Genomic DNA, 13,890 nt, shown 5'->3' on the forward strand with positions numbered 1-13,890 from the left:
TGGAGGTGGATGGCTTGTCTTCTACTTCAATAGGCTTGACATCTCCAATATACATGTTCTTCATAGCTCTCATCAAGCCTTCATCACCTACATCATCCAAATTCTCGTGCCCCTCTTGGGAGCCATTAGTCTCATCAAATTGAACATCGGCGGTTTCTTACACAATACCTTTGTTCTTGTTGTAGACCCGGTATGCCTTGCTATTTGAGGCATAACCTAGAAGAAACCCTTTATCACACCGACTTTCAAATTTGGTTAGTCTAACACCCTTATGGTAAATATAACACTTGCAACCAAAAACTCGAAAATAGGCGACATTTGGCTTCCTCCCAACAATTAGCTCATAGGAAGTCTTTTTCAAGAGACGATGCAAATAAAGCCTATTGATTGCATGGCAAGCGGTGTTTATGGCTTCCGCCCAAAAGGAATCGGAAACACCATATTCATCTAGCATAGTCCTTGCCATCTCAATCAATGTACGATTTTTCCTTTCCACTACACCATTTTGTTGAGGTGAGTAGGTAGCGGAAAGTTCGTGTTTGATACCAAGATCATCACAATAGTCCTCGATATTGGTATTCTTAAATTCGGAACCATTATCACTTCTAATTTTCACAAGAGTGCAACTAAATTCATTTTGGGCCCTTTTTGCAAACTTTTTGAAAAGCTCGGCAACAATAGACTTATCATGCAAAAAGAACACCCCAAGTATAGCGAGAATAATCTTCAACAATCACAAGACAATGACTATTACCACCAATGCTCTTATAGGTTGTTGGGCCAAACAAATCCATATGCAAGAGCTCCAATGGTCTAGATGTGGACATGATACTCTTAGTAGGATGAGAACATGCAACTTGCTTGCCGGCTTGACAAGCACTACAAAGCTTATCTTTCTCAAACTTCACATCTTTCAAGCCCACAACTAGATCACGTTTTGAAAATTTGCTCAATTGATTCATGCCAACATGAGCTAGCCTCCTATGCCAAAGCCAACCCAATGAAGTTTTTGCAACTAAACAAGTTTTCAAATTTGCTTCACTAGAATAGAAATCAACCAAATAAAGATTTCCATATCTAAAACCTTTGAACACACAAGACTTGTCAAGATCGCTAGAAACAATAACTTCTTGTGGGAAGAAGGCACATGACAAGCCAAGATCACAAATTTGAGCAACCGAAAGCAAATTGAAATTTAGAGATTTAACAAGAGAGACATTTTCAATTGACAAATCATTGGAGATAGCAATTTTACCTAACCCAATTACCTTCACTTTGCTATTGTCTCCAAATGTCACTTTCTCTTGTTCATTCCCTCCTACTTCAAATGTGGTGAACATAGCCCTATCACCGGTCATGTGTTGAGTGCATCCACTATCAAGCACCCAATGGCTCCCACCGGTGCGGTAGTTCACCTACAAAAGAAGATCAAGCTCTTTTAGGTACCCAAACAAGTTTGGGTCCTTGGAGGTTAGAGACCAAAGCTTTGGGCACCCAAATGGCATTCTTTTTACCACCGAGTATAGGGGAACCCACATATCTAGCAACAATGCTACCATCATGAGCCTTCTTAAGCATATAATGAGAATCAAACATACATGTCTTAGGAGGCTTACTTCCGGGGCAATCACTCACCAAATGCCCAACCTCACGACACTTGGAGCAATACTTACCATTTCTCTTGACAAAACGAGTGGCATGGTGAGAAGGTTTCTTACCCTTCTTTGGAATGAATCCAAGTCCCTCCTTATTAAGGATGCACCGTTGCTCACTCAAAATCTTGTCAAGAGTGTTCTTACCCTTGAAGCATCTCTCCAAACTCTTGTTGAGCTTAGACACTTGCTCCTTAAGCTCATTGTTCTCAACAACAAGTGAGGCATCACAAATAGAAACACACGAGCTAGAACTAGAGCAAGGGCTAGGCATATCCATAAGATTATCACAAGAGGTAGAAATGCTAGATGATGCAACATGAGCAATATGGCAAGTAGCACTATCATCAAGCAAATCACAAGATATGTCAACATCAATGTGAGCTCCATGTTGAGTAGTGGAAAGGAGGTTGTCATGAGCTTCCTTAAGCTTCTCATGAGAAATGGTGAGTCTCTCATGAGTGGTCTTTAGCTCCTCATACAAGACCTCTAAAGAAGCATGATCCTTCTTTAGGGCCTTGAACTTGACAATCTCCTTCTCACTATAAGTATGGAGCTCCTCAAACATACTCACAAGCTCATCATAGGAAACATCATCACAATCATCATCACTCTCACTATCACTAAGAGATGTTACCTTAGAGGAACCCTTTGCCATGAGACAAAGTGGAGCGAAGAGTGATGGAGCCTCCTTGATGGCAACAACGGCCATCTTCTTCTTCTTGGAGCTTGCATCATCACCACCTTCTTCCTCGGACCCGGATGAGGCGGAGCTCTCCTCATTTGAGTCCCATTCCCCGATGAAAGCCTCAATCTTCTTCCCTTCCTTCTTAAGCTTCTTCATGAGCTTGTAGCCTCCACTCTTCTTCTTGGATGACTTGTCTCCATCATCATCCTTGGAAGGGCACTTGGAAGCAAAGTGTCCCTTCTCACCACACTCAAAACACCTCAAGTTGGAGAGAGTCTTATTGGGTCTTCTATTTTTTCTCCTATTGGAGTTGGAGCCCCTTCCTCTCTCCTTTCTCCTTCCCAAGAGATCATTGAACCTTCTAGCAAGAAGGACCATCTCTTCCTCCAAGTCCTCATTGACTTCATTCACCTTGCTCTTGCTCTGGTCTTCAACTTCGGCTTGGAGAGCAATGCACTTCTTGGAGGGTGAGGCTTCCTCAATCTCCTTCTTCTTCAACTTGTACATGTCATTGGTGTTGATCTTCCCCAAGAGGCTTGCGGGTGTCATTCTTGACATGTCGGAGTTGATGAGCATGGTGACAAAGGTCTCATACTTCTCCGGTAGGGCTCTAAGCATCTTTTGGGCAACCTCAAGATCGGTGTAGTTTGCCCCAAGCCCCTTGAGATCATTTACAATGACATTGAGCCTCCCATACATGTCATTCACACTCTCATGAGGCAACATGGAGAATGTCTCATATTGGATCTTGAGGAAATGAAGCTTGGCATCCTTGTACTCACTTGTACCCTCATGGATCTCCGCCAACTTGTTCCAAATCTCATATGCGGTCTCAAGGTTGCTCACTCTATCGAACTCCTCTTGGCTCAAAGAGTTGAACAAGGCATTCATGGCTTGGGCATTGAGTTGGAGGTTGCGGTGATCAATCTCCGTCAAGGGTGTGCCGGTGATGGCAAAGCCTACATCCACAATACTCCAAATATGGAAGCTCATAGCTTTGAGGTGAGTAGACATTTTAATTTTCCAAGTGGAGTAGTTTGTGCCATTAAACATGGGAGCCTTCCCTACATGGTTCACCTCGTTCGACATCTTCTCTCTAGGCGGTGAAGCCCAATCAAGAGAGACCAAGCTCTGATACCACTTGTAGGATCGAGATGTCGACTAGAGGGGGGTGAATAGGCGATTTAAAACTAAATAACACCTAATCAAATCTAACCTAAGTTGCTAGGCTTGGTGAGGGTGAACTCTAACTAAGTAACTAAGTTATGTTTTGCAAACCTAGGGAGATAGCGGCTCAAATATATCTCTAGAAAAGTAAATCACGCTCCTATGTCGATGTTTTGCAATCCTAGGGTGATATGATCTCAAGTGTGTCTCTAGAAATGTAAATTGCACAAATGTAAATGCGACAATCAAATGAGACAATGAGACAAGAGATTTTTCACCGAGGTTCGGAAACTCGCCGGTTTCCTACTCCCCGTTGAGGCGAGCCCAACTCCACCGCTCAACCACGAAGCCACCGCACGCCCCCTTCGTCAAGGGGTGGGCAAGGCGGGAGCCGGCCCACGGAGAGGACTACCCAAGCCTCGATCACTCGGGGTAGTTCTTCCTTCACTCCGAAGGTGGTGAACTCCAAACCACTCACAAACCGGCGCCGGGCCTCCTCCACAATCTTCTCGGAGAGGTCACCGGGCAACTCCTCCACAAGCCGTCTAGGAGGCGGCAACCTCCAAGAGTAACAAGCAATGACCCGGTGTGGAGATGATCAAGTGCCACACTAGCTCTACAATGGAAGCAAATGCACTTGACTCTTGGCTAAACAACCCTCTAACACACTAGATGGATGAACACAAAGCTCAAGTGAGTGTGAGAGAGGTGCAAGGAGTGCATGCAATTGAATTGGGTGCCAAGAGAGCCCCCTTGCTGCTGGTGGGGGAGTATTTATACTCCCACCCACCAAAACTAGCCGTTGGGGGCGAAATCCCCCAACTCTGTGCTCTGCCGGTCTGACCGGAGGTATGCGGCCGGTCAGACCGTGCTACTCTGCAATGGCTAGAAAACTAGCCGTTGTAGCCCTGTCAGAGGGCCCCATCGGCCTGGCCGGTCAGACCGACATGGGGTGGCCGGTCAGACCGGCCTCGGCTCGGTCTGACCGACTACGGCTCCGTCGGCTCTGTATCGCCCATCCCGAGCAGCATCATCTTGGCCTCCAGGAGGCCGGTCTCACTGGGAAAGTGCCGCCGGTCAGACCGCCACTATGTAGCCGGTCTGACCGGCCAGGGCACGCCGGTCAGACCGCCACTATGTGGCCGGTCTGACCGCCCCTGGTCAGGCCGAACCCAGTGAATTTGTGTAATGAAAAAGAGAGTACAAATGAAAATGCAATGACCTAATGTGGCAATTAAAATTATCTCTTTGCTAGGTCATTACCCCTCTTAATAGTACGGCGAAACTAAAATTAAACTAGCAAATTTGATCGCCCTACACCTCGATCAATTCTAAATTAAAACGCTAGTTTTACCGTCTTCTTTCCCTTTGCTTTGCGCCGTCAATTTTAATCCATCGATAATCATCCATGCGCGCATATGACGTGGACCTAACTTAAAATGTATAGCTCAAAGACAACGGTTAGTCCACAATTAGTGCTTGTCATTAATTACCAAAATTAACACCGGGGGCCTAGATGCTTCACCTTATACTTCACCATGTGGAACTTCAATACATGTTTGATGCTTGTAATTGTTTTAGATATTTTTATTCAAAATTTGGTAATATTGTCTATTGAATAATTATAAAAACGCTATTAAAAAATATGTACTCTAAAAGTTGGAGCATCATCTTTCAATTTGATTACAAACCTAAACACCGCCTCCAGAATATAAAACTTTTTTTTCAAGCTTGAAAGGCATTAAACTTAACTTTTCATTCATTTTAGCAATATATTATCTGTCAGCAACCTTCATTATCAATAAGATTAATAACATATGTGCATGGCAAGCAATTAGAAATAGAATGTCCAATAAGTTTCATAGCATGATTCTTGCCTCTTTCAATTTCATAGGAATTCAAACAAAACAAAATCATCTGATGTTTCTCATAAGATGCTAAGGAACCTATGGACATGATTCTGCCCAATTTCTAACTATGCGTTTTTTTAGAGTAAATTGCATTCACGGTGCATCAACTTGGTAGGTGGGTGTAATTTAGTGTAATAATTTTAGAAAAGAGCGTATTAGTGCAACAACTTGGTAGATGGGTGTAATTTAGTTTGAGAACTTTATAAGTGAGCATACGAGTGCAATAACGTGCAAGATGGGTGAGATTTTGGTACAACAAATTAAAAGTTTATGTGGCAACTTAATTATTCCAAATATTTTTTATACATATTCAATTTAAGTATACTAGCACAGATTTGTATAAACATATTTAAAATTTCATTCTAATATACGAAAGTCAATTAAACTTTACTATGTAGAAAATATTGTATTTTCTTTGAGATTCAAGAAGGGGAAGAAAAAAAATCCAAACCATTGATGCAAAATTGATGTCCAATGTAATTTTTAAAGATTAAATTCAATACTATAAGGTAATATTAGTAGGATTGCTACGTGATGGCATATTGACATCGTGAAAAAAAAAACTCACCTAACACTCATTAATGAACTCAACACATATTTAGCCAAGTTGCTGCACAAAATCACTAAATTATCAAATTCTTGTACTAGAATGCACCCACTTATCAAATTGATGCACTCGGACGTTCAATTGTAAATTTCGTATATTATATCACACATATATGCCAAGTTGTTGTCCCATGGTCTAATTTAATTTGTATTTACCTTTTTGAAATGAGTGAAATACATGGCCAGTCCCTAAACTTGTGTGGTGGTGTCACTTAGGTCCGTGAACTTGAAAATTGCACGTTTAGGTCCGTGAATTTGGTTTAATGTACCACCCCGGTCTAAACGTCCTTTGACTGCGTTTGACCGCCAACGTGGCATGCCACGTAGGCAACACTTTTGCTCTCAGCCCCCTCTACATCACAACACGTCGCATATATCTCGTTGTAGCTATATAGTGACACCAGAATCCCCCCCCCCCCCGAAAAAAAAAATCCTCAAATCGTTCTTCCTTCTCATTCTTCTCCTTGCATGTATAGAAAATGCGGTCCCAATTAGCAATTGCCATTGCACTGCCTCCTGCCGCTAATCTCACCGCCGAGGCCGCCACAGCCGCTACCTCTCGGCCTCCTTCTACTAACCTCACCGTGGAAGCCCTAGTCGATTTAGGGATATTTTGGGGGATTTGGGTTGAAATACATTGGTCAGGGCAAGTTATGCGCGAAGATATATGTGGAGGAGGTTGAGCACAAAAGTGTTGCCTACGTGGCATGTCATGTTGGCAGTCAAACGTGGTCAAAGGACAATTGGACCGGGGTGGTATATTAAACCAAGTTCACGGATCTAAACATGCAATTTTCAAATTCACGGACCTAAGTGACACCACCTCACAAGTTTAAGGACCGGTCATGTATTTCACTCTTTTGAAATTATGCAACTTTTTAAGGAGCCACGATATATCATGTTACAACTCCTTTTTTTGGAACATAGGAAAAGCTCACAAAATCCTCAGAAATTCCATCACTCAAGGAGGCCTAACAAGATTTCCAAAATATATGTTCACAATGGAAAAAACAATCCATGGTATCAAGTTACATTGAGCTTGTATTATGCTCAATTAATCCATTAATTGTTAGGGTACATACTCACTCATTAGTACTTAATATTGCCTACAGTAAGTTTTATAACGAGTCCACTCACTTAAGGACTTGTTATTTCCCATGATATAATCCATAGTATCAAAGGAACATAGTATTTGAACACAATCTTTACGTGCACACACCTATTAGAGAAACGGGAACTAGAATCCCCATCTTCGGTTGCTTGGGGCACATCCGTCCCCAGATGCGGCCCCTGTGGGCTGTCCTTAGAGCACATCCACCTTCGGGCGCGGCCCCCTTTGGGCTGTGATCAGGGTGCATCTACCACATCCGCCTCCGGATGTGGCACCCTGTGGGTTGAGCTTAGGGCACATCCCCCCGGGGGGCGTGGCCCTCCGTGGGCTATGCTCGAAGTGCATCTACCACATCTGCCTCCGGGCCATATCGAGACATATAGATCTACGCCTTCATGGTATCAATAACACGTCGCCACATATGTGATCTACATCTTCATGGTACCAAGAAGATAGTCAAGACCTACAAGATCTACATTTTCAAGGTGTTTAAGATGCAGCTCACGATTTGTTGCATCTCCTTCACCTCGTGTCCACACGCTCTGGAGCTTCCCCATGCTCCTAGTCATACAAGATGCCTGTTCTCGGGCACAAACAGATGTTGCGTAGTCCACTTTGAGGGCCCATTTTTCTATTGCGCGATTTATCACCCTGTTTTGGTGCATCTGCTCCCTGGTCGAATCTCCGAGGGGGAATACTTGCTTCCCCTCCTACGGAGTCTCACACTTCGACAAACAACTAAAAAATAAGTCAGAAAAAATAAGAAAAAATGTATGTGTACTTTCTATAGTATTATATCTACGTGTAAAATGACATTGAAAGAAAAAAAATTCTAAAAGATTTATTGTCTTAAAGTTGTAAGAATATTTTTACAGTTAAAATATAATGAATTTGATGTTAAAACTTTGCAAATAGGTCTAACACTATTGATAGTATATGAATATTTTTTTCTAGATTTTTTTCGATATTTGTTAGTTAGTATGCATAGAGTGTGTACGTGAAATTTATATGCACAACATACGTTTCCTAGTATCAAATCAACTAAAGGTCATATCTACTCTTTACCTAGACTAATATAGTACTATGTAGTTTAAAATTTTATAACCAAACTTATCGTTGCATTTTTATCTGTCAGTTTTGTAAGATGCATTGGCATAAGTTCATGAGAAACCATAAAATTTCCCTAACGATAAATAAAAAAAGAAACATTTAAGTATTATATCGGGCATAGTTATCTTACTCCTTTTCGATCATACTTTGGAAGTAGTTTTAAGCCCTTATGAGCTTGATAAAACATACTCCAGTAATTTTAAATCGAACTTTTTTAATGAAATGTCTCCCAACTTAAAAAGGGTACAAAGAGATATCAGGATGTAATAAGCCGCACCTTGGGCTACACAGATCGCAGGCACAGACTGGGAAAGAATTCGGCTCGCCGTTGTCTTCCGAGATGGAGAAGTGAGCCGTAGGCGTAGAGCCGCATTTCTCATCACTCCTTTTTAATTCGCGGCGATTTTTGGGGTGGTGGGCCGAAGATTTGTAACTGGATGGTGAGGTCTGTCTGGTGAAAAGGATGGCCGCGACGAATCCGTACATCGATCGATCCAGCGCTGTGCGTGTGTGGGTGGTGTGTTGGAGAGAGAAAAGGGATGGGAGAGAAGGCACCGGTAGGGCCCACCGCGCAGTGAGAGTCTATAGATAGATGCCTTCCTCTCTGATCACCTGATGCCCTTCCTCTTCTCCCCCCTTGCTACTACTAGTTGCTTGCCTCTTCCCACCTCACCTCGCATTGCAATCTCGCATCGCCTCTTCCTTCTCTTCTTCCCCTTCTTCTCCCCTTCTCATCCAACCTCGCTTCCCAACCCTGGATCCAAATCCCAACCTATCCCAAAGCCGAAACCGAGGAGAGGAAAAAGGTTACGCGCAATTATTACTAGCTATAGCTAGGTAGGTTTGGGGGAGGCGAGATCATGAAGCGCGAGTACCAAGAAGCCGGCGGGAGCAGCGGCGGCGGGAGCAGCGCCGATATGGGGTCGTGCAAGGACAAGGTGATGGCGGGGGCGGCGGGGGAGGAGGAGGACGTCGACGAGCTGCTGGCGGCGCTCGGGTACAAGGTGCGGTCGTCCGACATGGCCGACGTCGCGCAGAAGCTGGAGCAGCTGGAGATGGCCATGGGGATGGGCGGCGTGAGCGCCCCCGGCGCCGCGGATGACGGGTTCGTGTCGCACCTGGCCACGGACACCGTGCACTACAACCCCTCGGACCTCTCCTCCTGGGTCGAGAGCATGCTTTCCGAGCTCAACGCGCCGCTGCCCCCTATCCCGCCAGCGCCGCCGGCTGCCCGCCATGCTTCCACCTCGTCCACTGTCACCGGCGGCGGTGGTAGCGGCTTCTTTGAACTCCCAGCCGCTGCCGACTCGTCGAGTAGCACCTACGCCCTCAGGCCGATCTCCTTACCGGTGGTGGCGACGGCTGACCCGTCGGCTGCTGACTCGGCGAGGGACACCAAGCGGATGCGCACTGGCGGCGGCAGCACGTCGTCGTCCTCATCGTCGTCTTCCTCTCTGGGCGGTGGGGCCTCGCGGGGCTCTGTGGTGGAGGCTGCTCCGCCGGCGACGCAAGGGGCCGCGGCGGCGAATGCGCCCGCCGTGCCGGTTGTGGTGGTTGACACGCAGGAGGCTGGGATCCGGCTGGTGCACGCGTTGCTGGCGTGCGCGGAGGCCGTGCAGCAGGAGAACTTCGCGGCCGCGGAGGCGCTGGTCAAGCAGATCCCCACGCTGGCCGCGTCCCAGGGCGGCGCCATGCGCAAGGTCGCTGCCTACTTCGGCGAGGCCCTCGCCCGCCGCGTGTACCGCTTCCGCCCCGCGGACAGCACCCTCCTCGACGCCGCCTTCGCCGACCTTCTGCACGCCCACTTCTACGAGTCCTGCCCCTACCTCAAGTTCGCCCACTTCACCGCAAATCAAGCCATCCTCGAGGCTTTCGCCGGCTGCCACCGCGTCCACGTCGTCGACTTCGGCATCAAGCAGGGGATGCAATGGCCAGCTCTCCTCCAGGCCCTCGCCCTTCGTCCCGGCGGCCCCCCATCGTTCCGCCTCACCGGCGTCGGCCCCCCGCAGCCGGACGAGACCGACGCCTTGCAGCAGGTGGGTTGGAAGCTTGCCCAGTTCGCGCACACCATTCGCGTCGACTTCCAGTACCGGGGACTCGTCGCCGCCACTCTCGCGGACTTGGAGCCGTTCATGCTGCAGCCGGAGGGCGAGGCGGACGCGAACGAGGAGCCTGAGGTGATCGCCGTCAACTCGGTGTTCGAGCTGCACCGGCTGCTCGCGCAGCCCGGCGCGCTGGAGAAGGTCCTGGGCACGGTGCACGCGGTGCGGCCAAGGATCGTCACCGTGGTAGAGCAGGAGGCCAACCACAACTCCGGCTCATTCCTCGACCGGTTCACCGAGTCGCTGCACTACTACTCCACCATGTTCGATTCCCTCGAGGGCGGCAGCTCCGGCCAGGCCGAGCTCTCTCCGCCGGCTGCCGGGGGCGGCGGTGGCACGGACCAGGTCATGTCCGAGGTGTACCTCGGCCGGCAGATCTGCAACGTCGTGGCGTGCGAGGGCGCGGAGCGCACGGAGCGCCACGAGACGCTGGGGCAGTGGCGCAACCGCCTCGGCCGCGCCGGCTTCGAGCCCGTGCACCTGGGCTCCAATGCCTACAAACAGGCGAGCACGCTCCTCGCGCTTTTCGCCGGCGGCGACGGCTACCGGGTGGAGGAGAAGGAGGGCTGCCTCACGCTGGGCTGGCACACGCGCCCGCTCATCGCCACCTCGGCATGGCGCGTCGCCGCGGCGTGATCGCAAAGTTTTTGGGACGCTGCACCACGTGTTTGCCGCCGATCACGGCGCGCCCCCCCCCCCCCCCCCCTCTCTCTCTCCCCGGCTCACCGGCGGCACAATTGAAGCTTGACGTCAACGAACGCTCAATTGCAGCGACCGATCGGGCTTACGGTTCTCGCCGGCGTGAAGAGATCGACGACTGGACTCCGACCAGACCGACGGCTTGTTCGTTCTCCTTTCCCAATTACCCCGTTCCTTGGTCCTCCTAGCCCATCTATTATGTTTAAATGTCAATTATTATGTGTAATTTCTCCAATCGCTCATATTAAATAAGGACGAACCGAACTGGATTTCATTAGCTCCAATGAGAATTTTGTATACAAGGCACCGATCTAAAAATTGAGCTATATGTTCATGAGTTACAGAATGCCCCCTTGATGCTCCTGTGAACATGTCGAATGCGTTTGCTGCAACAACGGCAGCTTTGCTTGTGAAATCTACCGACCTAGGATACCTTAGATTCACGAGTCCAGCTTGCATATGTTTGTGCGTTGCCATAAATGGTTTCCCAATATTGGAGAAGCAACCAGTGATGCGTCTTACGGTTGCTGGATTGGAAACATCTCGTTAAGTTTCCTCGAGTGTACTCCTCCGCCCTCGTGGCCGTCCTACGCTGGTAGTTTTCGATCTAAATATGAGCTTGAGCTTTCCCCCGTTAGAACTGCCTAACCACCAATCTTTCTCCTTTCCATCAGTGCTGAAACAAATCAGTACTAGTATTCATCACTGCACCTTTATCTAATTAGTCTCTAATTAGTGTGTCGCATTCTCCAGATAAAGATGGTACATAACCATAGAACTACAACATGTGTAGTAGAACCTAAAATTACAGTTTCGAATCAGACTAGTAGCAAAGAATCGAAGTCCATGCGAAAGGACTGGATCTAACTAGTGTGGACACCACACAAAGCACAGCACATGTAGCTCCACTTGGTACTCCCATTTACCAAATGGAGACAGCTGCTTCGGTAGTCCCCTCTACACCGTATTAATCCCCACATAACCACCGTCGTTCAATTCTACGTCTGGTACAGGAACTTTTACTGCTCGCTGGGCTCGGATTGGCGCAGGGAGAGAGAGGGAGGAGCAGTGGCAACCTGAGAGGCCACTGGCCTGCTGCTGCACAGTACGGTACGGCACATTGCCACTTCTGTTGAGGTCTTGTCCTCCCATGAGGCACACCATGCAGCGTGGCCGCCTCCCACGGCCCGCTCGCTTTCGAAATTAACCGCGCGGCGCGCGCCGGAAACAGAGAACATTTCACGCCTTTCTAGTCTTTCACCCCAACAAACGCTGTAGCTCGCCAGTGAAAAACGCCCGTGGGGGCGGAGCGAAAACTCACGGTAAAAGCTCGGGTTTTCGGGGTGATTTTTACGGGGGTTTTCTGGGCAGCCAATGGGGAGAGAGAGGAAGAAGGCAGCGGTAGAAGTTGAGACGGGAACGGGAGAGAGGAGGCGGGCGGCAGCAACAGCTGTCCAATCGGGATCAGGTGGCTCATGTCAGGAGATGATGGGGCGCTGCGTGGTGGTGGGGCCCACACGTCGGCCCCCCTCTCTCTCTCTCTCACCCCCCGTCCGAGTCACACAGCTAGCTATAGCAGTAGTAGTAGTAGGAGTAGCTCTGAGTCTCTGACTAGGACACCCCCTTCTCTAGCTCGGGCTGGGGACATGGTGGGCCCACCGAGATAAAGAAAAGAAACGAAAAAGGGGAGGAAAAATCCTCCTCTCGGCGAACCGGGCGAAGGGGGGCCCCGGCGCCGGCCGATCCGGTGGTGGACTGGCGGAGGGGGACGTTTGCGCGAGGGGGGTCAATTCGGGTGTGACCACGACGGGATCGCGCGCCCGCCGTGCCGTGCCGTGCCGTGCCGTCCCACTCCCGCGCGCGTTCCGTTCGTTCCGTTCCTCCCCCCTCGCCCGCCTTCCTGTCGCGGGCGCGAGAAAAAAAGAAGCGCGCGCGCCCGAGCGTACGTACCACTCCCGTACAGAGACAGTTGCACGCGCCGCGCCGCAGCAGCCGCGACGTTTTCCGCTCCTCTTTTGCGGCTCTCACCCACATCCCCCCCCCCCCCCCCGGCTGCCTATGGCATGGACACCGTCACACCCACCCCGCGGCGACCTCGCGCGCGCCGGCTCGTCCCTATCCAGTAACCAGCACGACACAAGTTTTTTTCTTTACACAAACCCGCCCCATATCCCCCGCGGCGCCCGCTCGCTCACGCCCACGCCGCGGCGGCGGCCTGCGCGTCCGCGCGTGGAATTTCGTCCGGTGCGGCCTCCCCCAGCCGGCCGCGTGTGCTGGCAGCGGTCCGCGTGGAGGCATCCCGTGCGCGCTCGCGCGGAGGGTGGGTGGGGCGGGGTCGATTCGGCGAACGATTCGGTGCGTCGTCCCCGCGAGATGTGGTGCGTGCAAACGCGATGGTGAGATGGGTTGGGTCGGCGTCGTGGCGGGTCAGGGTGGGGATGGTGATATGGTGATAAGCTAGGTTGGTTAGCTGTGGGCGAACCAACGTGAGGGGGAAATACGGGCCCGGGCCCGTGCCCGTCAACTCGTAAATGGTGGGATAAGGTTGACAAGATATGGGGTAATGTTATCTTTCTTATATTTCGTTCTTTTTTTCTTACTTACGGAACAGAAAAAAAAAAGGGGGGGGGGGAGGTAACGGAAAGCAATAATTTCCACGTGTTTGAAGTCTTTATATTTTGTTTATGGAGGGAAAGAAACAGAAAAGATTAAATTAGTGTACAACATAAATAGACCGGTTTGGTTGAAATCAGACCCGTACCTTATCAAGTGGTAGTGATAATACTTGATATGACTTATTTTAAGTAAACATTCCTGTAGATACCACAACAATTGGATGCACATG

General features: G+C 49.1%; 1 protein-coding gene across 1 annotated transcript; it reads left to right on the top strand.

Moving 5' to 3' along the window:
* The first annotated feature begins 8,858 nt into the window (after positions 1-8,858).
* Positions 8,859-11,414, top strand: LOC4333860 (DELLA protein SLR1-like). The gene is given in 1 exon segment (NM_001418508.1): positions 8,859-11,414. A coding segment is annotated over 1 exon segment (1,878 nt). The 5' UTR covers positions 8,859-9,104; the 3' UTR covers positions 10,983-11,414.
* The last annotated feature ends 2,476 nt before the right edge of the window (positions 11,415-13,890 follow it).

This window comes from Oryza sativa, chromosome 3, assembly GCF_034140825.1.
Source record: "Oryza sativa Japonica Group chromosome 3, ASM3414082v1".
Classification (NCBI taxonomy): Eukaryota; Viridiplantae; Streptophyta; class Magnoliopsida; order Poales; family Poaceae; genus Oryza; species Oryza sativa.